The 26,723-nt window shown below is 36.2% G+C and overlaps 1 protein-coding gene across 2 annotated transcripts in view; it reads right to left on the bottom strand.

The window, feature by feature from the left end:
- LOC133293242 (ycf3-interacting protein 1, chloroplastic) overlaps positions 1-25,556 on the bottom strand; it is a 32,760-nt gene extending 7,204 nt beyond the window's left edge. For both annotated transcript variants that reach the window (XM_061491781.1, XM_061491782.1), the window contains exons 1-5: positions 25,249-25,556; positions 25,093-25,137; positions 24,484-24,597; positions 18,852-18,932; positions 8,339-8,503 (exon numbers count right to left, since the gene is read on the bottom strand). In XM_061491781.1, coding sequence (XP_061347765.1) covers positions 8,339-8,503; positions 18,852-18,932; positions 24,484-24,597; positions 25,093-25,137; positions 25,249-25,527 — 684 coding nt within the window. In that variant the 5' untranslated portion in view covers positions 25,528-25,556. The remainder of the gene's footprint in view (positions 1-8,338; positions 8,504-18,851; positions 18,933-24,483; positions 24,598-25,092; positions 25,138-25,248) is intronic.
- Between the last annotated feature and the right edge of the window lie 1,167 nt (positions 25,557-26,723).

Here is a 26,723-nt window from a genome sequence, read left to right as displayed (position 1 = left end):
TTTGTCTCTATAGATGTTAGCTTTCATGAATCTGAGTCCTACTTTCAACACCCTCATCTTCAGGGGGAGAACAGTATAGAAGCTTCATCCATTTTCTCGGAGTCTAAGTCTCCCTTTCTGTTGCCTACACCTATTACCCAAGTTGAGAAGGAATACTTAGTTGCTGAGACTGAAAATAGATCTGAATCCTCATGTGACATGCCTCCTATTGATCGACAAAGAATACGCAAAGCTGAGACACCTGAACTAGTGTATCAAAGGAAGAAATAACCCACACTGCTCCACCAACAACTGCAATCGCCTGAACCACTGGTAAGTACTGAATACACTACTTCTTTTATTCCTAAGCCTCTGATATTAATTCTGATGACTTATCCATTGCTATAAGAAAAGGGAAAAGATTCTGTACCCAACACCCTATTTCTCATTTTGTTTCTTCTAAGAATCTTTCTATGCAGCATAGAAGTTTTATTACAACACTTGACTTCATTTCAATCTCGAAATCAGTACACGAAGCATTAAAGGATGATAATTGGGTTCAAGCCATGCAGGATGAGATGAATGCGTTGGAGAATAATAATACATGGGAAGTTGTTGACAGGCTAAATGGAAAAAGGGCAGTAGGGTGCAGATGGGTGTATACTCCAAAATATAATTCTGATGGGACTCTTGAGAAATATAAAGCTCGACTGGTAGCCACGCAGACTTGTGGTATTGACTACGAAGAAACATTTGCTCCAGTGGCCAAATGAATACTATAAGAATTTTATTATCTCTTGCTGCTCATTTTAATTGGGATTTGAAACAATTTGATGTGAAAAATGCCTTCCTCAACGGCGAATTAGAAGAAGAAGTTTACATGGTATCAGAGCCTCGGGGTACTGGGTTCGAACCTCACCACCCCCCACTTTCTTTCTAGTGGAATTTCTTTCTTTGCACAAGTAGGTGGGCCTGTGCATTGTCCACTCTTCAAGCCCAGTGAGCTCTTATGTGAGGGGGCATGTTGAGATATATAAAATCATTAAAAAGCCCTCACCCACTAGCTTAAGCTTTTGGGTTGAATTGGTTCTTTACACCAAGCAACAAACTGGACAGAAATCAAAAGAAGTTTTATATGTAAATGAGATATTACAATTATGTAACATTATTTTCCTAAGGGCCTCATGATGAGGATGCCCCAACCTTTAGTGCCAAACAATGTAGGAAGAGGAACTAGTAGCAACATCAGCAGAAACAATAGAATGTATGATGGCACCAAAATTGTATAACAGTAATTTTGTATTAATATGGGAACTTAGCCCTTGCAGTAATATTCACAAACTCACAAATTGATGAAAAGACAATTCAACAACAAACTCCATGACTCTAATCCAAATAACATCAACACAGATTCACCAAATTGACTACAACATAGACTCCAGGTAATTATACTCGTAATGACACTAGTAACCAACAAAGATAAAAGACAATTCAAGACACTCCTCTCTACAAGGAACAACCCACCATGCAGAGCTACCCCAATCCCCTTTTCCTGTTGACACAAATTCCATACTTCCCACCATCCCCCATCTTTCCAATATAACTAACTCCCCTTACTTCCCTTGCATCCCTCCCACTACTGATTCTCCATTCAGAGCTTGCCATGTGTTCACTTCTCTGACCAACTTCCCTTCTCTCTCTTTGACGACTATCATTCTGTTATTTTCCAGCTCATCCGCCACTTCATCATGCTCTTGTGCAGCTAACTCATCAACCATTTCATCTCTTACCTCCACCTCATCATTTACTTGCACAGCCAACTCATCAGCCACTTCATCACCTATTTTTGCTGCTTGTTGGTCGCTCTTTCTTCCCTTTTTCCCCTTGTACACATATTTTAATGGTACTGGTACATCAATGTACAAAAGGAGTTACAACATTAGGTGATACAGTAGTTGGTGTAGCACCACTAGTACAAGACAATACAATAGGAATAGTAAGCTATGACATTAGCTTTATTATGACCAACAAAGGAAGATTCATAAGACTAAGATGAGTCCCGATGCACAATACATGCTGATTAGGCAAACTCCCCTTACATAGATGCTCTACATTATGCTACCATGTTTGTTTTTAAGGATATCTATATTGTGGAAAAGTAAGAAACAACGATGGGAATTGTGATTTCTTAACTCATTTGGTTAAAGCAGTTTCTCAAAGAATTAAACATTCATCATTCACAACCAATGAAACTCATGTAACAATTAGATTGCGTAGAGAATTATTTCAACCCAAAAGCTTAAGCTATTAAGTGAAAGCCTTTTTAATGGCTTTATATTTTAATATTTCTCTAACACGCCCCCTTACACGAGAGCCTATTGGGCTTGAAGAGTGGATAATGCATCAGGTCCAGCCTACTAAGAACTATTTCAACCCAAAAGCTTAAGCTATTAAATGAAAGCTTTTTTAATGGTTTTATATTTAATATTTCTCTAACACGGCAGCCTATTGGGCTTGAAGGGTGGAGAATGCATCAGGCCCAGTCTACTTGTGCTAAGAATGTCCACAATATGTTTAATTTATTTTTTCAATAAAATTGGAGGCGGTGAGGATCGAACTTGTGACCCTGTGGTCACAAAAGCTTTGATATTATGTAAAGAACCATTTCAACTCAAAAACTGAAGTTGTTGGGTGAAGCTACATTAATGATTTTATATTTCTCTAACATGTCCTCTCATACAAGAGCCCATTGAGCTTGAAAAGTAAATGATGAATCAGACTCAGCTTACCTATACTAAAAAATTCCATAATATCTTCAAATTATATCTTTCATTAAATAACTAAGCAAATTAGATTTTCAATTAGTTTGAGAGAAAATTCAATCGGAAAAATCATAGCAGCATTTGTAAGCTCTACTAATCAACTTACTAATATTTCACCAAGTCTCTTAGAGATGCCCAAGTCAACTATATATGACAAGCTTAGCGCGCATGATATATAGACACTAGCTTGATGGGGACGGCTAGAATATTTTAACACGTATGGTATATAGGCACTAGCTTGATGGGAAGTTTGGGTATTAATGGTAGGATATCATGTATATATTGTAAAATCATTTAGGAATAAATTTAGGACTATATATCGGACATTCAATCATTGTAATTGAAGCTAGGACTAATAAATATGTAGGTGTAGACTAATACAAACACACAATTTCATCCACTCAGTTATACTCTCTAAATTCAAGTGCCTATATATTGAGTGAATGGCAAAAGGGCATCAACTTTAGCAATCAAATTATCAAGCATGAATAAGTGGGGGTGTCCATGTCTTGTTTCTTAACAGCCAGTAGGTTAGAAACAATGTTGTATAGATAGCTGACATCATTGGAGAACACTTTTTGATCTTGGCCCAAACATCATAGTATGTCCTAGAAAAGTAGTATTGGAACTGAATTTTAGCCTCAATGGAAAACCACAAGACACTACAAAGAGAATACTAGAAAAGAAGATTTGTATATTATTGAATTGTATAATATTTGCACAAGATTTCTCTATTTAAAGAGACTAAAAAACCTAATGGGCTAAGCCCAAATACATTTATAGAGTATTCTAACTATTACAAAATAATAATAAAATAATTCTAATATTTACAATACTCCCCCTCAAGTTGAGGAATTGATATTTATCATTCCCAGCTTGGAGTAAGTTCTTGAAATCTATCATTAAGAAGACCCTTAGTTAAGACATCAGCCAATTGACAACTAGAAGGAATATATGAAGTAGTGACCAGTCCACTGTCTAATTTCTCTTTAATGAAGTGGCGATCAATCTCAATATGTTTGGTTCGATCGTGTTGAACTGGATTGTATGCTATACGGGTAGCTGACTTGTTATCACAAAGTAACTTCATAGATCCTTCATATCTCACCTTGAGATCATCGAGAATGATTTTCAGCCATAATAACTTACGGATACCTTGAGTCATAGCTCGAAATTCTGCTTCTGCACTTGATCTAGCAACTACATTTTGCTTTTTACTTCTCCATGTTATAAGATTTCCACAAAGAAATATACAATACTCTGAAGTGGACCATCGGTCAGTCATGGATTCAGCCTAATCGGCGTCTATATAAACTTCTAAGGATAGGTTTCCTCCTCTCTAGAACAATAGTCCTCTACCTGGTGTGCCTTTCAGATATTGGAGAATCCTGTCCACAGCTCGCAAGTGTTTCTCCCTCGGATCATGCATAAATTGACTAACAACACTAACTGCATAAGCTAGATCAGGTCGAGTATGTGCTAGATGTATATCAATCTTCCCACTATTCGTTGATATTGTTCTTTGTCAACTGGAGAGCTCTCATTTTCACTTCCTAGTCTGTGATTCTACTCGATCGGAGTACTGGAAGGTTTACACCCAAGTTTTCCTGCTTTTTTAAGGAGGTCAAGAACATACTTCCTTTGACAAATAAATATCCCTTGCTTTGAATGAGCAACTTCTATCCCAAGAAAATATCTCAGTTTTCCAAGATCTTTAACTTCACAACAGTCAGTCTTTTTTTCAGAGTACATTTCTCACCTATATCATCCCTTGTTATAATAATGTCATCAACATAAACTAGAAGGATAGTGGTCTTACCTTCCTGAAAATGTTTAAAGAAAAGTGTATGACTCCCTTGGCTTTGCTTGTATCCCAATGAAAGCATAACTTTGGTAAATCTTCCAAACCAAGCACGCGAGGAATTCTTCAAGCCATACAATGCCTTCTTTAACCTGCAAACTTTATTATCTCCATTTGTAGAGTTAAATCCTGGTGGAATCTACATGTAAACCTCCTCTTCTAATTCACCATTGAGGAAGGCATTTTTCACATCAAATTAATTCAAATCCCAGCTAAAATGAGCAACGAGGGACAATAGAACTCTTACAGTGTTCATTTTGGCTACTGGAACAAATGTTTCTTCATAATCAATGCCATAGGTCTGTTTGTATCCCTTGGCTACCAGTCGAGCTTTATACCTCTCAAGAGTCCCATCAGAATTATACCTCGGAGTATACACCCATCTGCACCCTACTGTCCTTTTTCCATTTGGCCTGCTAACAACTTTCCATGTATTATTCTTCTCCAATGCATGCATCTCCTCATGCAAGGCTTGAACCCAATTATCATCCTTTAATGCTTCATGTACTGATTTCGGGATTGAAATGGAGTCAAGTGCTGTAATAAAACTTCTAAGCTGCATAGAGAGATTCTTAGAGGAGACAAAATGAGAAATAGGGTGTTGGGTACAAGATCTTTGCCCTTTCCTTACAGCAAGTCATCAGAATTAATATCAGGCTCAGGAATAAAAGAAGTAGTGTGTTCAGTACTTACCAGCGGTTCAGGCGATTGCATTTGCTGGTGTGGGTTGTTTCTTCCTTTGGTACAATATTTCGGGTGTCCCAGCTTTGCATACTTTCTGTCTATCAATAGGAGGCATGTCACATGAGGAATCAGATAAATTTTCAGCCTCAGAAATTATGTCTTCCTTCTCATTGTTATGTAGTGTAACTACTATAGTAGAAGATGTAGGTAACAGAAAGGAAGACTCAGACTCGAAGAAAATGGATGAAGCTTCTATAATATTCTCACCCTGAAGTGTAGAAAGTAAGACTCAGATTCATGGAAGCTAACATCCATAGAGACAAAGAATTTACGACTTGGAGGGTGGTAATATTTGTATCCTTTCTTGTTGGGAGCATAACCAAGGAAGACACACTTAAAGGCTCTAGGCTCTAATTTACTCCGATATTGTTTATGGATATGGACGAAGGCAACACATCCACAGATACGAGACTGGAGACTTTGCATAATTGGAACGGAAGGAAAAAAAGAGGTCATGAGATCAACAGGACTTACATGGCCAAGGACTCTGGAAAGCAAGCGGTTGATCAAATAGGTTGCATTTAATAAGGCTTCTCCCCAATAAGAGTTGAGTACATATGTCTGAAACAATAATGCTCTGGTGACTTCAAGCAAATGTCGATTTTTTTTTCAGCAACCCCATTCTGTTGAGGGGTATCCACACATGTGAGCTCATGAATCATACCCTTATCTGAAACGAATTGTGACAGACGCTGGTTGACATACTCCGTAACATTGTCAGATCTTAATCGCTTAATACTTTTACCAAACTGTGTCTCGATCATTTGATAAAATCGAATAAACAATTCTGGTACTTCTGACTTGTCTTTCATCAAGAATATCCATGTCTCCCGAGTGCAAACATTAATAAAAGAAACAAACCACCTAACACCTGAAATATTACGTACTTTAGAAGGGCCCCAAACATCCGAATGGACAAGAGTAAAGGGCTCAATACTCTTATTGAACTTGAAGGAAAGGGCACACGGTGGTGTTTTGCAAGCTCACAAACATCACAATGGAAGGAGTCAATTAATTAATCCTTAATCAAAGAAGGAAACATTGACTTCAATAAGCCAAATACAGGTGCCCTAGGCATTTGTGATGAAGCCAAATCTGTGAGAATGAAGTAGGCGGGTGATGACTCATCAATAATTGATTCCCGGTATCCCTTGTAGCATGCTCTGGAATGAGATAGTATAACCCACCCTGCTCCTTAGCAACTTTAACCGTCCTTCCCGTGGTGATATCCTGAATAACACAATGGGTAAGAAAAAAGGTGACAGCACAATTCATGTTAGTTGTAAGCTTATAAGTGGAGATAAGATTGGTAGAGAGCTGAGGAAAAAAAAGAACATTTTTTAAAAATAAGGAAGGTTGAATTTGAATGTTACCAGAACCCCAACTGATTTGTGGGATCCATTAACTACAGCTATAGTACGGATACCACTAGTATGGTGATATGAAAGAAAAGAATTAGCTAGACAGGTCATGTGATCAGTTGCACCAGAATTCATAATCCATGAATTTTTGAAATTAGTGCAAGAAGTAAATAGAGATGTAAGGTGTGTGATCTTACCAAACATAGTCAATCAGAACAGTAAAATAAAATAAATTTCTCTTCCATTTTTATTTTTTCAGATGAACAGTACGCTTGAACAGTGTCGGTGAACAGTGTCGAGTGAGCAGTAAGGGTTTTATTTTTATTTTTTAACTGTTCCGGTCGTTTGATGAAAAAGAAACCTCCGTAGAATGATAGATCTGAGAAAACGGAGTGAAACAGGAGTCCTCATGGTCCCCGGAAAAAAATTTCCAGTGGCTTTGTGGCAGCGAGAGGCAAATAGGGTTCTAACTATTACAAAATAATTAGAATTATTATAATTCTAATATTTACAATAAGAAGTCAGTTGGTTTCCACTTAGCTTGGTCCCTGGTAGGAATATCCTTAGCCTTTTTGACAAGGTGATCTTAACAGCCCAGCCCTTCAAATTACGTCTCCACAACAGTGGCCCAAGATCTGTAATTGGCTGCAACCCACCAGTTTTTCACATGGGCTACGGCAAAGATGCAACAGAGGTGGACTGGGTGAAGATTAGGGCACAGGATGCTGGAGTGTAGTAAACAAAGGTCTGTCTCAGAAGGTGAGGTAATGAATCACATGAACAATGCATGAAGATAAATTTTCTAATTGATTTGAGCCAAGAACAGTGAGGTGAGGTGATATATCCAAAAAAAACAAAAAAACAGTGAGGTGAGGTCGGAAAAGCATAGCAGGATGACCGGCAGAGGCACTGAAAAATATGGTGGCCAGAAAAGGCACCACAAGTTCACGCGAGCCAGAGCATGGGAAGACACGCAGAGCAAAGAACGGGAGCATGAGGATGTGTGCAGAAACCAAAGGTTGTGGGTGTCAGGGTTGGGCCGGTTGGTGGGTTCTTCAGGGGTTGCAGGTGGGAGAGGGTGTTGGCCGAAAAATCTCAGCTGATGGAGGCATATTTGTTTGCCAAGGAATAAAGCACCAAAAAACTACTGGACACTGGAGAAGCACAGTGTGATGGATCATTGAACCACTGATAACAGAAAGAGGAGGATTGGAGGTAAATCGCTGTGTGTACTCAGCCCACTTAGTTAGATGATTTTTTCTCTGTACATTATTTATTACAAGAGGAGCTAATCAGCACATGAATAAAGGGTAATAGCTATTAATACTACATTACACGTGCTCTAAATCATTTAATTCCAATACAAACAATAGCTAGTCTCTATGCAAAAAATGTAGAGGCACGCACTAAAATAATCGACAGATCTTATATATGTTTATGGCTGCACCAAATGTTCCTTGATTACAATTACAGCATCACAATCCGAAGAGTAATAGTCATGATGGCAAACCAAACAAACCAGGCAAAACAGTAGAATCACAAATCATCTGTTAGGCAGGTTAGGAACTGACCACCACTGGAGGCACTTCTGACTCATCATCAGCATCTGTATCCTCAATTTCAGCAGCAGAATCCCAATCCATGTTCAATTTCTTTGCAGCCACTTGAGGATCGATTCCAGTGACAGTGGCTTTTGCATAGAGAGATTTTTTGGGCTTTTTTTTAAGCACTTCAGCCTGTCCATTTTTTTAAACAAAAAAGAAAAAAGAAAAAAAGAAATAGCAGCAATTGATTGAGCATTCATTTTGAAGGAAAAAGTATTTTCATAATCAGCAAATGCATATATATGATGGTACTAATACAATAATTATATTATATGAGCAAATGAATGAAAGGTAATACACAATTAATTCTGAAAAAGGTGACAAACTTTGAGGTCTTCATTGTTATTCCACCACAAAAATCAGATGGGTCCCACATATTAAAGAGAAGTGACTAGACAGCAAGCATTTGTTAACTATATCAAAATTAGTTTTGAAATTGTTCACAAAGGTGGCCCAGTACTCCATGGCAATTGACCAGTAAGTGGTATTCAAGATTAAGCTAGGAACTGCAAGTCAAAAATATAACAAACACTCACCTTCTGCAAAGGGAAGTTCAAGCATGCTATTGTAACGAATGGACTTGTTACAAAGAGTAATTAACATCAACACGGAGATTAATACATCCAATTTTCTATGTCCATTTCGTTTGCAAGAGGATTTGGTGGTTCACGACTGAAAAGGAACAGAAATGAATGAACAGGAAAGATTCTATCATCGTTAAAATAGTCATGTCCGACCAAAAAGATAGAAGAGACACGATAAAAATTCCTAAACAACAATGTATTCAAATTTTAAATAGGATTCAAGCACGGTGGAGGAAATGGAGAAATTTTTCAAGAGTTACTAATGATTTAGAAGTGCCTCTCAAGATTAAAGGAAAACAGGGAGCTTCTGTCCTGATTTACACTGAAAAGTAGAAAACAAAAGATAGAAATATTGTAGAGCCTCGAGGGTCTGCTTCCCCCGCCCTAAGGCCCCAATTCCTTACTGAATAACTGCCTGCCCCTTTCTCTCTCTCTCTCACACTTGCTGCCTTTTTTATATTTCCACTGGCATATTTCACACCACACTTCCCACCTCCCTCAGCCCTACCTGCCACGTGTGTAGGTGGTTACACCTTAAATTCCCATCGGGGCCCTTTGCGACCTAATTCTTGCTTCCTTAGATAACCTGTAAAGAACCACTTCAACCCAAAACATTAAGGTGTTGGGTGAAGGCCTTATTAATGGTTTATATTATTCTCTAACATACCTCCTCATGCAAGAGCCCTTTGGGCTTGAAGCGTGGATATTGCAGAAGCCCAATTTTTTTGGTTTTACCTTGTGCTTATTTAATTCCACTTGAAAGTGGGAGGGAGGCAGTGAGGATCGAACTAGTGACCTTATGGTCACTGAAACTCTGATACTATGTAAAGAACCACTTCAACCCAAAACCTTAAGGTGTTGGGTGAAGGCCTTGTTAATAGTTTATGTTATTTTCTAACATAACTGTATGAGGCCTAACAATATTCCCCTTTAAAAGATTCATCTTGACCAAGTTATGCTTGAAGCTGAAGAACTGTCATTGGGTTCCAGTGAACCTTGTGCCTCCCTTTTCTTTTAATGTTCGGTTTTGTTTGGCATTTTTGGCCATAATGCAGAATACAATAACACACATCCTTTGATAATTGAACCTTGGCCAATTTTGAATATGAAAGGGGTCAGGTTCGGATACTTTGTACTCCAAAACTTCTTAGAAAGGTCACCACTATTTCCCATAATCAGTGCAGCAAATAGGGATGTTCCAACCCAAAACTAGCCTCACCACTTTCTTCTCCACTCTCTCCTTCCTTCCGCTGATTCTGTTCTTCTCTGGTTCCCTCAGTATGGTATTAAACCCCAACTGCTCTGTTAGCCCAAGCAGGTATCTGAAAATTAGGTCCATACCCGCAGGCTGGATACCCACTTGAACGACCTAAAGCCCGATTTCTATTTTCCACCATCTGTGGTAATGCCATGAGCGTGTGAAGGTCACTCAAGATCATCATCCTCACCTCACCTCTAATCTTATCCTTCATGAACCCCCCACCCTACCCCATACCCAGGCATAAAATCTTCATATGAAAAATGAAGGAGCTAAAAGCAGTCACAATCTTTGTATTCCATGACTGAGCTCCTTTGCTTTGACCCATTAGAACTTCCCCTGAGAATTCCCAACAGTCCATGTCAGAGCACCAACCAAATCACCACACTCCTTGCCGTTGCCACCATCGAAACTATTACAATGCCCTTCCTTCCAAACAAATTTATATAATAAGAAAGGGAGCAGCTAGTTTTCTTTCTCTTATTAGTGATATATCCAAGTACGTATCTTCATATCATATTGTTATTAGCTCAAGGTTCATCCCAGATCCTAATTTGGGCTCATATTCTGGTTTAATATTAAAGGTGGTAAAAGTTAAAAAATTTCTGCATCCCTGGATAGCATATACCTTGGTGAGTACAATTCCCTTAACAACCAGTATATGTTCACTCACCCTCTCAAGGAAGAGCCCGTTGAGCCTAAAGCATAGACAATGCACAAACCAACTCTATCTATGTCGAAATTCTTTTTTGTTATTTTAAAGAACGAGAGTAACAGGAATCGAACTCCTACCCACTTGGTGTAATATTCCAGAAAAATGATGGTAATTTATATTAATAATAATAATAATAAATTATAAATTAGTAATAATAATATATATATATATATATTATTAGGACTAATAATAAATTGTGATTAATTAAATTATTCATTGATTGATGATTATGCATTAATGTTTGATTGGTAATGTGATTGAATTAGGATGAGTTAACAATCTTTATTTGATTAGATATGATAAGTCAGCGATATTCTGAGCCATAAGAAAATTAAAAAGAAAAGAAAAATAATTGTACAAAGCCCAGCCCATGTCTGAGCACTAAACTTTAGCTATAAATAGAGACCTAGCCTAACCCTAACCAATTCTCAGTGTTTCTCCTCTTCTCCTCTGCTACTCTCTCTTCTTATTTCAATATTTTATTTCATTTTATTTATTTTTATTTTATTATTTTCCTTTTGTTATCAATCACTTCTCTGCTCAAATCATTATTTTTCTTTGGTTATCAACCGCTTCTCTACTCAAATCACCAGGTAATCCTAATCCCTAGGTGGTTGCAGGTTTGTTGTCTATGAAATTTTATTGGGTGTAATCCTTATAGGTAATCTTAATCCCTATGTTCTCTTAGGATATTTGTGTATATAAAATTTGGAATTCCTTGCTTCTCTTAGGTTATTTTATATATATGAAATTTTTTATATGTAACCATAATCCCTATATATTTGTAGGTTATCTTTTGTATGAGTTTTGTTTGAGTTTTGTTTGTAATCCTAATACTTAGAGCACTATAATTTTGTTTTATATAAAAATTTATCCTAATCCCTGATGTTTAATTATTTATAAAATTATTATTTTGGAACTTTATTGGGTTTTGACCCCTAGAAAATAATGGGGTTATTTATAAATTTATTATATTATTTGGGAACTTATTGGGTATAATTTTTAGGTTAATTATATCATAGTAGTTCATTGCGCCGCGAGCCGCGCCGTATGGGCGTTGCGGTGCCTCGCCGCAAGAAACCGCTCCGCGCTGCACCGGAACGCAATAGTGACCATTGCCATTGCATTTGCGGCCATATTGTTGTCATAAGGCAAACTGTTAATTTTGTCCTAAATTTAAATGTGTAACATAAAAAATTTAAGGGTTTTTTAGTCTATCCATGTCTCTCTCTGTCACTTCTGCTATCTCTGTCTTTAAAAAATGTTTCTTTTTGTCATTATTTCTATCATATAGCTATTCCGCTATTTTCGCAACCACGACTCGCTATAACGCTATAGCGTTTTTCGGGGTTGGCCGCGACATGCCGCAATCCGCATTTGATAACTATGAATTATATTATTGGGAACTTTATTGGGTTCTAAACAATAGAAAATAATGGGATTAGTTATGTAATTATTTTAAGGGAATAATTCAAATTTTTTAAAATTATGATTATGGTATCTTTCGGAAGATTAATTATGTGCCATATATGTGTGATATGGATCCTATTGAATAATTGTGGAAATTACGATTTTGCTACCTTGGAAATATGATGAGTGGATTTGGGCTTTCTGAAATAGATGTTGGATATTTGAGTTATGATATTCTTGAATAAATTGGAAAAACTATGATGAAGGATAATTGATATGATAGATGTTGGAAAATTATGATGATGGATAATTGATATGATTTGGACCTTAGTTTTTGATAGAAGTTGGAAAATTATAGATAATTGAACAATTATGATGCCCTTGAGCAATTGATATAGAAAATATAATATTCAAAGAAGTTTTCAAATATGATAATTGTGACATGATTGAATTTTGATGATTGTGTGTGATTGTAATTAATTAGTGGGATGATAGCTTTGGGATGGTACCTCCTAAAGTGATGAACACAACATTTGGGCTTTATGCCTTTGATAATACATGATGCGACAATGATGTTTCCGTTCTTCCCAAAGTGGTGTCTGGCAACAGGGTTTCCCAGGGTACTAGTAGCAACTTTGTGAAGAGGTGTGCAAATTAGGATTTGATATTTTGATGATGGCCAATTTTGATTATACGTGACTGGCAACAGGGTCTCCCGGGTCACGTGGGTAGGCTGGCAACAAAGACTCCCGGGTTTACCATGGTTCTCTTATCACTAAATACACTAAATGAGCTTAAACATGATTAATAATAGAATTTGATACTTGATTTGATTATGATAAATATTTGAGTTGTGATTATTATCATCTATGTAATATTGTTATTAATGTTGTGCTAAATATGTTAGTTGATGATTATCCTTATTAAAATATCATTGAGTTGATTATGCTGATTTATTGAGATATAATTATTCTAAATAAAATACCTTGATTGATTTTGAGTTGATTATAATTATTGATTTACTTATGACTATCTTCGTTGTGTTCTAGATTGGGATTACCAGCTTTTTCTTATTGTTTGTCTTTGCCTTTGTGCTGCAATGATCCTTCGGGGGAGCGGAGTTTCAGTGAAGCAGGTTGCAAAGTTTGGGGCTGGCAGTGAGCAATGAGGATAACGTCTCAAACTTTTCAAACTAGGCTTAGGATTTACAAATGTATTAGATATATTTAGATTCTTAATTTATATTTTAAATTTTTAAATATTTACATTGAATATATATATATATATATATATATATATATATATATATATATATTTGGGAATAAGATTTTCTTTTAGTTAGCCTTGCACTTGTCCCTGTTACAGGTGTGGCGGTAACATTTCCCCAAATTGATTTTAATTTAGCTTCCGCAATATTTATATAATCTTATTAAATAATTTAAATGTTATTTTTTATTACAATATCTCTATTATAGGAATATTTTATTATTGTTAAAAATTGTTATAAATTTGGAGGTGTTTGATGTGCCTCTGGCAAGTGTGGTTTTTCCAAGTTAAAATTGATAAGAATTGGGTCATAAGAGAGCAATTTAAATGCATATTTGCTATTTATATTGATTCTTTCTATATCAATAATATTTACCTTTTGGTTGTGTTTTTACAGGAAAAAGAGGAGTGAGAATTACAAATTACAGAAAGCCTGTTGACGCGACTCCACACATAGGAAATTTCACCGGGTGCAGCGCAGGCCAAATACCAGAGAATTGGCGCTAGTTGGCGCCAGATTGGCGCAAACTAGCGCCACACATATTAAGCACCTACATTATGGCGCCACTAGGCGCCCAAAAGTAAGTAAATGGCGCCAAGTGGCGCCCAAAGACAAGTAAATGGCGCCAATTGGCGCCCAGCAATACAAAGGGTGGCGCCAGTTGGCGCCGGTCCACGCAATCAGGTCCGACTTTTGGTATTCGAGGCAGCAACTCCGCGCGAAGTAGCGCCACACCGGCGCCAACTGGCGCCGGGTTGCGGGAAATTGTACCGTTATGCTATGAGGGTATTTTTGGAAGAAGGAAAAAAGTCCTATAAATAGGATCCTTTTGACAGAATTAGGGATTCCGACCGATTTCTTCAGAAGGAGACCGACGGCAGAGCTCAGGAGGATTCTTCTACAGTTCTTCTTCTTCTCTTTTCTCTGTAATTTTATGCTTTTGAATATTGGATTAGTTTTAGCCATGATTATGTTTGGCTAGTTTTCCTTCATTGTGGGTAAGGTCACAAACCCTATGTGAACCTTTTGTTTAGTTATGGATTGGTTTACTTTTCGCTCTTTAATTTAATTGATTTATGCCTACTCTGTGCGTATTGCTTATCGTTTATATTAAATCTGATCAGTTTAGTAGTGAATGATAATCTGAGGGTTAGAACCCTAGATAGGAATATTGGGGTTTTGGTCCAAAAAGGGGGTAGGATAATAATTAACATGCGTGCTAGGAATAGACGTGTTCTTGATTACAAACGTTTAATTTATCTGTGTAATGCTTGATCTCAATTGAAACATTGCAAGGAATTGGGGTTTTAATTGTGATTAAAGGGCTAAATTTGCAAGGAATTGGGGTTTAGCTAATAATTGTTTGGATGATAAATTGTTTGATTGTTTATTTTAATTGAGCAATGTGAATCAATCCGTAGTGAAAAGAGGGGATCATAGGGCGAGTGTACTTACCTGCAATATCTCTCATATTTTTATCCAAGTCATTTTGCATCATTCTCTTATTTTTAAAATCCAAAAATACGTCTTTGTCTTTAATTTCTATTGTTCTTCAAATCACTTGGGTTTTATATCTTGAGAGGACGTTTATAAGATATTCGCTCACAATCCCTGTGGAGACGATAACTTACTTATCACTTTATTACTTGAACGATCGGTACACTTGCCGGACTGTATCAGTGTTCCACTTGGTGTCAAAGAGGCTCTGTCACTAAATAAAAGATGAAAACTCCTCAAAGCTTATACTATTAAGTGGAAGTTCATGAGTGCCTTCACTGGTTGTTCCCTCTGTCCCAGCTCTTGCATTAGAGAGTTTGTCTATTCCTCTTTCCAAAGGTAACCGATTCACACATAACCCTCATCCACTTTATGCTTTTATGAGTTATGATCGGATTTCTTTACAATATTGAGTAAATACCCTTTCGAGTCCCTAATAAAAAACACGGTCCCCACTTTAGCTTTTTACAAAAAAAAAATTAGTCAGTTGGTCCCTAACAAATATAAAGTGGGCCCATTTTAGTCCTTTTGAGGGACAAATATGGGTCTTTTTTGAAATTGTGAGGGACCACGATTTCAACTAAATGGGTCTATTTTGAATTTGTTAGGGACCAACTGACTAATATTTTTTTGGTAAGGGACTAAAGTGGGGACTGTGTTTTTTGTTAGGGACCAAAAAGGGTATTTACTCTACAATATTTTACATTTATATCTAGTCTTTCCTCTATATCTATCCCTAAAACTACAAGTGAAGAGCTATCACATCAAGGATGCTGCCAAGCAATGATTGATGAGATGTTTGTCTTACATTTTAATGGCACCCAGGACCTTGTTCCTACACCTAGACTTGTAGGAAAATCCATTGTTGATCGTCAACGGGTATTTTTGGTTAAGGTTGATCCTAATGGTATTATTGATAGCCCCAAAGCTCATTTGGTTACCAAATGTTATACTTACATATTTGGCCTGGATTATGGGAACACTCTCTCTAGTCACTAGAATGGGATTTGTTTGACTATTCCTAGCCTTGGCTATTATTCGTTACTGGCCCCCACATCAACCAAACATTACTAATTCCTTTTTATACAGTGATTTGTATCAGGAGGTTTACACAAAGCAACTACCCGATTTTGTTGTTTGGGAGGAGAGCACTTGGGTGTGTAATCATCACAAGCTTGGTTTCACTGTTTCTGTTCAGCTGTTCAAGCATTTGATTTAAGTTGTAGTGAATCTGATCATTCTATCTTCTATCAACATAATTCTTCTGGACAGTGCATTTATCTTCTTATCTATGTGGATGATATTGTCATTAGTGGAAGTGATCGAGTTCGAAATAAAAAACTAAAACAACACATGTTCAGTCAGTTTTCAGGCTAAAGATCTTGGCAAGCTACACTATTTCTTAGGTTTTGATATGGCACAATCTAGACAAGGCATTTTCATCTCTTATAGAAAGCATGCCTTGGATATTTTGGAGAAAACTAGCATATTACGATGTAAAACTATTAAAACACCGATGGATCCCAATATCAAACTTCTTCTAGGATAGGGCACTTATAAACCCTAGTCATTACTGAAAGTTGATTGGAAAGTTAAACTATCTTACTGTAACAAGACAAGAAATTCCCTTTGCACTGAGCGCACTGAGTCAATTTCTTGATTTCCTATGTGACTTTCATCGGGATGCAACTATCAGGATTCTCCAATACATGCATGAAAGGAGCTCCTGACTTATATTAAAATAAGGGGCATGTAGAAATTTGCATTTACATTGATGCTGATTGAGCACTCCCTCGGATAGATGCTCTACATCAAGTTATTGTGTCATTTTTCGAGGTAACTTAATTTCATGAAAGTGTAAATAGCAATAGAGTTATCAAATGCGGATTGTGGCATGTCAAGGCCAACCCCAAAAAACGCTATAGCGGGAATAGATGTATGACAGAAATATGACAAAAAGAAACATTTTTTAAAGGCAGAAGATAGCAAAAGTGTCAGAGAGAGATGCAGATAGACTAAAAAACCCTTAAAAATTTTCTTTTACACATTTAAATTTAGGACAAAATTGATATTTTGCCTTATGATAGCAATATGGCCCAAATGCGAGCACAATGGCCGCTATTGCGTTCCGGTGCAGCGCAGCGCAGTTTCTTACAGCAAGGCACTGCAACGCCCATATGACGCGGCTCGCGGCGCTATTGCAACGTAATTAACTACTATGAATAGCAAACAATGGTGGCTAGATCAAGTGCAAAAGCTGAGTATCGTAGGAGTTGCAACTTGTGAACTTATTTGGCTGATGCAGCTGCTCAAGGAATTAAATATATGCAGGTGTTAGCCAATGAAGTTAACTTGTGAAAATTAGGCAACACTGCACATATCTACAAATCGATATATCATTGTACCACATCATGTAAATAGGGCCCAAGCCTATCTATCTCATTATTATATGTATAGAATTCTTGTGTGGTCTTGTTAGGAACATAATTACCCAAACTTCGATTATAATAATATTATACGATATCTTCTAGATATTATAACAAGGCGAATGAGATTTATCATATTTAGATACTGGGAAATTAATCTTTTACAAACAGATGAAACAATTCAGGGATTCAAAATATTTCAATGATTAAAACAAGTAGTTTAGTTCTTGTGCTAAACAATGGGCATTCTACATAGTAATTGTAACTTCCAGGTCCTTCTATATTATTCTCCCTATATATTTTATGTATTTAATTTTGATCCACCATCAGGGTAACAGTTTTCACAATATCAAAAAATATTATATTGACACATTCTTAAATATTTAAATCAGTTTAATTATAACAACAACTGCTTGAAAACTCAAAACTCTTTAAGGATGTGCGATGCTAGTGTGAATTTTTTTTCATTGTGTAGGATCAAAATTAAACAGATTTGAAACAGCACAAGATCAAATTCAGTAGTAAATTTTTGTGGTAGGATTACGAGATCTGAAGTTGAAGATTTCAAGGTTTAGGATTGAAGACAAATGTTTTTAATTTCAGAGATTGATTTATTATTGAGAAGATTAAGAAGCAGAAAAGTTGACTGAATCAATGTCTATGTTAAAAATAGAATTTCTAGACAGCAAAAAGTTGACTGAATCAATGTCTATGTTAAAAATAGAATTTTTAGGCAGCAACAAATCAAAGCAATTTAAATGGCTAGGACAAGAATGATGCAAGGAGAAGAGAGAATAAATTTTAAACGCATGAGGTTTGGGATTCTGCAAGCCTTCAAGTGTAAATCCTTATTAACTTCACTCAGTTTTGAACTCTCATTTGTAAATTCTCCACTTTCATCAGTGAATTTGCATGACTACCTTAAAATTTCAATATCGGTGTTTTGCTATAACCAAAATGCAAAGAGTGACAACAATTTTCCTATTACAACCAAGATTCTCAAATACGGTAACTACTAAAATTGATAAATATGTTATGTAGCACCACAGCAAGTGATTATGAAGCAATACATAGAACCAGAGGTAGTATCTCAAAATAATTTCATTTGGTTAGTGCTCAATTCCAATCTTAAAATACAATTACTGGTTTGATTCATTTCACAGGTCCGTGGGAAAATAAAACCACCATAAAACAACAGAAGGAAGCTGCGGCAGAGTAAAGCCCAAACTGTATAAACACAAACCAATCGACAACCTCACACACATTTTCTAGACATCATGCATGTTAAACCAGAGATCATCACATGCTTAAATTGAATCATACCTCTAAATTAGGCCATGAAGCCAATTCCTCTGCAAGCATCTGGAGAGCAACTTTATTCTTCGGAATTTTCCCCTCATTCACCTAGTACATCCAAAGTCAAAAAAAAAAATATCTGAAATCAGCAGTTGACCACATATTGAGTTTAAAGGCCAAGGTTCAATAACACAATTACACAAGATAGCATTTCAGACAATAAATTGCTGACTACCCTCTGATTCTTAACCTTTTTGTCATAGAAACATGTAACAGGGCAGCTAGAAGTTACCAGTCGAGCTTAACAGAGTTAATGTAACTAGCAGGAAGTTACTTTTGCATTGATGATAACAGAAATACAGTCTATAGTGCAGTTCTGGAGGAGTTAAGAGTTATGGCAGACAAAACAGTTGTCTCTTCAAAGAGGAGCATGGTCGTGAACAGTAAAGGAAAAAATGGACAAAACAAATTATTAGAGAAATATAATATAAAATCATTAATATGGCCTTCACTCAATAGCTTAAGCTATTGGGTTTAATTGATAGTTTTACCTGAAATCAGAGCCTTTAGAATATAAAACTATTAATATGACCTTCACCTAACAGCTTAAACTTTAGGGTTGAATTGGTATTTTACAAAAATAATTTTAGGTTTCCTTTAAGTTATTTTGTCAAGTTGGGTTTTGTAAAATAGAGAGATGATTGGGAAAACTATTTGTATCCAAAGTAAGTGGAGGTCTCTATATTTATTACTCGGTATATTAGGCTAGCTGTACAATAATGTAGTATAATATAGTACAGAGGACAAAAAAAGATACCCTCTCCGCACATTAATCATGTTCATAATGCCACTTAACACTCAACGCTCCCCCTCAATTGGATCCTTAGATGATAATTATGCCCAACTTCTTACAAAGGTAACAAACCCTATGATAGAACTGGATCAGAATATAGAAAGAAAAACAGTGTGCACTGAGATGAAAGAATGAAGATACAACGCACTAATCCCCACTATCATAACTGACTCCCCTTCGCATCTTTTATTTGTATTTACCCATGTGACTCCTAACTATCTGTTAAACAGACTTACGCAAAGTTCTAACAATACTCCCTGCCCAAAAGATACAACTTGTCCTCAAGGTGAAATTCAGCGGCCTATCCTATCCCATCAGCCCAACCTTCTCCCCTGCCAAATTTTCCTCAAGTAACATTGCTGCAAATTGTTGGTTTTGGCACACATGATCCAAGCTATATTTCTTTTCACATCTAAAACACAGCCCCTTCTTGATCTTCTATTGTAAGTCTGCTTCAAAAAGTTTCTCGAAACCCCTCCCCCTCCTGGGCTTTCGAAATTACCATTTGTCTACTGGTTGAGAAATCCATCTTGTGGGTTAGTCAGTGCATGTAGCCGAGAGCCAGCTTCATACATTATTGTTTTGGACAATGAGTTACTTCTGTATGCAGCCCTTGCTCATTGCCCAAAATTTCTCATTCCTTGCTTAGTACTTGATTCTTCTCATTGATCTGCTAAGCATAATCCATCATTATCGGCAAAGATCTAACTAGGTGCAATCTCAATTCTGCCCAGATCTCTTGCATCAGCACCATTCAGGAATATTCCCTTGAGGTACTTAGGGTCTGTATCACTCAAGGGATTGACATAGAGCTTGAATTGTTCTCCATAATCTTGCACAGAAGCTCATTGCCTCAACCCCAAGACTTTATAAGGATTTTGCTAGAAGTATTGAAAATAGACTAATAAGAAGTCCCAGATCGTTGTATTAATCTTAATAGTCGCTCTATATAATAGAGCCTTCCCTGTGCTATTGAAACACACGGATTTAAACATTGCCTTTTGTTTCCATGTCATTCAACATGGTATCAGAGAGGTATCATCCTCGTTTCTCTTTTTTTCTACCAAGTTCTCTAAAATTCGAAATTCTATGTTAATTACTTTCCATCAACCTTCTCTCATCAGTTTCTTCCACCAAATCTTAGAAGCCTTCTGATTCACCCTCACAAATATTTTTTTCCTTCCTTTCACTACAAGGTATGCATGTATTTTTCTTATTCGATATGACCCAAGGCAAATTATGGTTCTTAGGTCTCTATAAAGGATATTCTGAAGCCTGGGGTACAAATTTTCAGTAATAATGTCAATTCTACATATTGTATGAAGAACGTTAGATCCCACACTCTTATCTTGTCGGATTCGACCCTTCGTTATGTTGTTTATCTCTTTTCTAACCTCAACATAGCATTGAGGGAGAGAAATTTGGAAGTTGCACTCTAGTCCAGTCAAACTGTCCAAGTTGTTGTCTGGCCCCATTGGATCGCCCTAGCTGTTGCATGGCCCCATCAGACTTTGTCTAAGATATGCTTTGATTGGGTCTCTGATAAGAACAACCTCCAGAATCAGTAAAAGAATAACAAAACACAAGTTCTTGACCTGGAAAACCCAAATTTTCTGATATATGTATTGAAAAAACAGAAGATTACAACGGAAGGAAATTATACTACTGATAAGAAGGAAATTACAAAAATTAGAATGACAATGAATAACAATGGTAGAAAATAACATAACTATTGTGAAGCAATTTGAGAGGCTTCACACTCTCCCAAGGGTCCCAATTCCAATTATCCAATTCCTTATTCAGCAGCTTCATTATTCCCTTACTAAGCCTAATCTCATAGAATATTCTATTCTCCCTCCAAAAGTTAGTTATGCCACCTCATTGGTAGAATATAATCCCCTACTATCCTCCTTACATACACCTTCATGAGTATGTTCCTATCAATCTCCTCCCCAAAACACTCACCTTGTCCTCAAGGTTGAGGTTGAGACTGCAAGAACCTCCCACCAGGATCCCATTGCTTGAATTGCAGAAACCCACAAGTCCCTGAAGAATGATAATGTCCCCCAGGATCCCATGACTCCTCTGCAACTCCCACTAGATTAGGATTGGCCACGGAGCCTCGATCAAATTTTTTATTCCTTGCACGGCAATAAATGAAAATTCCCTTCTCCACCACTATTGAGTACCCGGCCACAATTGTGAATTGGTCGACTGGAGTTAGTACGCCCTCAATGGAAATTTCAAAAATTTCAAGTAGGCTGACATTGTCTCGAGTTGATGGACTGGTGCTAGGCATCTTGGATTTAATTAAGTCTAGTCGTATCATGGTTTCGCAATACCTAACTTCACACTAAATAGAATATAAGAGACCCATATCCCTATGTTGGGTTGTATGGAGAGCGATTTGATAAGAACCCATTAAAAGATCCATATCATTATGTTGGGCTAGGAATGTCTTAAAAGTAATTTGGGCATGACCTATTAGGTCAACCGCTTGACCCAATTCATGTAGTTCACCCTTTGACCTAATTTGCTCCTCTTTCATCTTCTCACGCCATCACAGTCGCTGTCCTCCATAGCTGCTCATCAATAATTTCTCCCTCTTATGATTGTTCAAGACAGGCGACTCTGGGGATGGAGGTGGGTAGACCACTTCCGATGGCTAGGGCGATGCCGACACTTGCGCACATGGAAAAAATTCCTCAATCTCAAACTCCCCTGGGTCTTTGTTTATGATTTTTGCAATCTGAACTCTTGCGTGCAAGCTTTCCGGAATCTCAACTTTCTTCATTTCATCTTCCTTTTCATCAACCACAAGCGCTTCTCCTTCATAATCTCTCTCTCCATGATTTCCATCTTTTTCTCTCCTTTCATTGCATCTGACTTCACCAACACCGATTCAGTTTGCAATTCAGGTCCTGATTTTGTGGCATCCAATTCTGCATCATCATCTAATAAACAAATCTTAGATAGATATTTCTATAAAAATCCCTTCGTAAAATTCCACCAACTTGCTTTAGGATTGAGCCAACACTAGCATTTATACCATCTAAGTGCAGATCCTCTGATGGAACCCCTTTTTTATAAATCTGAAATTGCAGAAAATATAAAGGTAATACAGAAAATACACACTAAAAGACCTCACTCACTCTAAAGCCAAATACCTAGGCCAAAGAGATCCCAAGAGATCCTTTCCCAAAACCCCACTCCAAATATTCTGAATACCTCACACTCTCACACCCCATCCTTATATCCTATTATTTAGGAATATTCTAGAATAGTTTCCCTAACAAACTAGCTAATTCACTAACTAATTTTGCATTGCTAAACTTGGGCCCACTAATCCTAGCCCATCATCCTCTAAGCCCTCTCTCAGCCTCTATCAACTTTTCATCTTCAATGATTCTCTTTGCTCGGAAAGATTGTTCCAAATCATTTAGCCATACCCAAGCGTCATCTCTGTCTCCATAAAATTCTAGAATCATCGTTGATGTTTTTTTTTTTAACTGATACCACAGCTCCTAGATCAGAGCTTTGATACCAATTGATATGAACCAAACTCTAGAATTAGTAAAAAAATAACAAAACACAAGTTCTTGGCCTGGAAAACCCAATGGAAGGAAATTATACTACCGATAAGAAGGAAATTACATAAATTAGAATGACAAGAAAAGATGAATAACAATGGTAGAAAATAACATAACTATTGTGAAGCAAATCGAGAGGCTTCACACTCTCCCAAGGGTCCCAATTCCAATTATCCAATTCCTTATTTGGCAACTTCATTATTCCCATCTTATACTAAGCCTAATCTCCTAGAATATTCTATTCTCCCTCCAAAAGTTAGTTATGTCACCTCATTGGTAGAATATAATCCCCAATTATCCAATTTACATACACCTTCATGAGTATGTTCCTATCAGTATACTGTGTTTTCGTGTGCTTCAAGCTTCCAAATGCTATTCTTGATGAACTTGGATAAGTTTAAGTTCTAGCTATGTATATTTGCTTGCAAGGACGTCTCTGCTGTTGGTCATTCTAACGAAGTCCCTTCTTACTTGGTAACGCAATATTTCAACTAGCTCTTTAGGCTAATGATCATTCCAGTCATCTTGTTGAGTTGTCTTTCAAGCAATTTTTGTCCCTCCAACATCTCTGGCATGAGTTGACTTTGCAACCATGTTTGTGGAGCCCAAGTATGGTATTTGGTTAATTTTTATTTTGTAAAGGTTTATTTGCAACAAGCATAAAGCTTTAGCTTAACTGAGAATGTGAGAAGTATTCAAAATAGGTTCATAAGAAGTCCTATATTATTATATTAGACCTATGTAATTTTTATAGTTGCTCTATAAAATAGAGCCGCTCCTCTGTGCTATTGAAGCACACGGATTAAAACTTTACCTTTTGTTTCCATGTTACTCAATGGATTCTACATCATTGAAGGCTGAAACCTTTGAATCACAACAGATTCTACAACTGGATCAGAAAATAGAAAGAAAAACAGTGATCTTCGAGAGAAAATCTCTATCTCAAAGAAAGAAAATTATGCTTGTAGAACAATATAGTATGGAGGACATAAATACCCTACGCACATTTATAACATGCATAATACATTATGGACTTTACAAATTTGATCTGAGTAGGTTTTCAAAAGCCAAAAAAATGTACCTTAAAAAATGACTCGATGTACAACCCAAACATGATTTAAATAAACTCTAAAGCTTTTGGTATAAGAGAAAGTGTCAATGCTTTTACACTTTAACGCACAGTTTTTATTATCATGGTCACAGAAGAATGATTTACCTCTTCCAAAGCAGCAACTAGATCCTCTCTTGTTGGGGCATCAGGATCTTCAATGCCAAGTAATCTTCTTCTCTCTTCTTCTCTAGGGTCCTCAATCATTATGGTTAATTTGACCTAGAAAGAGGATAAAGAAAGAACCACTGGATCATCATGGGAAAAGACAATATGATTGGAAGATGCAGTGCTGTAATAAGCAAAAATAGGTGTAAAAAGTAGAAACTCAAGCTTATTTCTAAAATTTTAATGCATATTTTTAGGCCATTCTGAACCCAAAAGAATCATAAATATTTCTGCATCTCTCATATCTGACTGAATTCTAAAATACAGAAATGGTCGCACGACAGTTCCACTGCATTGCACAACTATACATAATAGGACTGTTAAAGAGAACCAATTACACTTATTCATCTTAGCTCTTTTACTCAAATATTCCAAAATACCGCCTTTCACATTTGTATAATTTCTTTTAGGATGAAGCTTAAAAATAAAAAATTTAACGATACTGAAATCGTCACAATTTTAGTACCATGCTATCCAAATAACTAACAACAAATGCTTACACATGACAAATAGCTCTAAAAACAAATAAAATGAAATAGGTAGAAGTACCTCACCGAAGAGCATGTCCCGGTTCATCTTGAGAAGCTCCAAAACCTGCATGTGGACATGGAAATCCAATTAGGAAAAATGGAGAAAATTTATAAAAAAAAAAAAAAAAAAAAAGTAGAAAAAAAAAATTCAATGTCCTGAAAAAATCAGAGATACCCTTTTGATTTGTGCAACGTATTCAAGGTCTTGAGGAGTTGGTTCATCGTCCTGTTGTTGTTCCAGCTGGGAGGAGATACGAAGATCAGTGTCTTCCTTCTTCCCCACGCAGGGAACAAGGGAAAGTGTGGTTGAGGTTCGGCGATGGCGGAGCCTCGTGAATGCTGCTCCATTGCTAAAGAATGTGTGGGTATGTTGGAAGGTAGGAAGATAATAATAAGAAGAAGAAGAAGAAAGTGAAGGGGGAGCTAGTGTTAGTGGCCACGGTTGTGCTGCCATTGCTATCGTGGCTTGCTTCAATCCTATCATGTTTGGTTTATAGTAGCAGTGGCATTGTATCATCAGATTATATTACTTTTTTTTTTTAGAAGTTACAAAACACAACACCTTACACTACTACATACACTCTTAACACACACATAACATCACTAGGCTAACCCTAGTGGTGCATCAGATTATATTACATATTCATCTACTAAAATATAAAATAATATAAAACAAGTATCTACTAAAAAATATAGGGCTATTACAAAATATATATATATATATATATATATATATAGGGTTAGGATATTCTTACTACTGATTCTTTTACTACCACTTCATTATCACTTTAATTACCATTGGATTAGAGGAAAAGTTAAATAAAGAGAGAAAAAAAAATAACTTTTGAATCCAATGGTGATTAAAGTGGTAGTAGTAAAAATTAGTAGTAAGAATATCCTACCTCAAAAATATATATAGGTGAATGAGTCCTATTATTTTTTTTTCCTTTTTTATTTAATGAAATTCATTTATTTTTATGTTAATTATGATAGAAACAATTTTTATTACAGCACAAACAAAAACATTAATTTCTAGACTAACATTAAAAAATAGGATTTAATATTTATACAGTGAATACAGATAAATTATTTATATTAATTACCAAAACGATATTGTTTTTAATTGAAAAATTAAAAAATTATAATGAGAAAGACTATTATAAACTTGAAATAAATTATAATTACAAAAATACCTTGATTTCTGTTCCAAAACGACGTCATTTCGGGCTTAATATAGATAATTTATCTACATTAACTGCAGAAAAAACGAACCCTAAATAATATATATAAAAAGTTAGTGGAATTGTTATCAAAAAAAAAAAAAGTTAGTGGAATAGTTTTATTTAAGTGTTTTTGTTTTTATAATTTTAGTGATACCAAGTGGTCTGTACAAAAAATTAATTTCTACACTTGAACACCAACAAACCTATCTTCGTAAGAATAAGATTAGTTTCTTATTTTCTTTTATGAATTTCTTCATCGGTTCATAACTATCGAACTAATTTAGTTCGAGATATTAACCATTTTCTCTCTTACAGAATTAAGATATTATAGATTTCCAAAACAAAAAAGAATTAAGAGATTATATTAAATAAATCTTTCTAATATAATTTAGAGTAAATACCCTTTTTGGTCCTCAGCAAATTTCAC

Source organism: Gastrolobium bilobum, unplaced genomic scaffold, assembly GCF_033153095.1.
Source record: "Gastrolobium bilobum isolate Gb01-03AN ecotype WA unplaced genomic scaffold, APGP_CSIRO_Gbil_v1 utg75398, whole genome shotgun sequence".
Classification (NCBI taxonomy): domain Eukaryota; kingdom Viridiplantae; phylum Streptophyta; class Magnoliopsida; order Fabales; family Fabaceae; genus Gastrolobium; species Gastrolobium bilobum.
The sequence above is the reverse complement of the archived record's forward strand: the minus strand, read 5'-3'. Positions and strand labels throughout refer to the sequence as shown.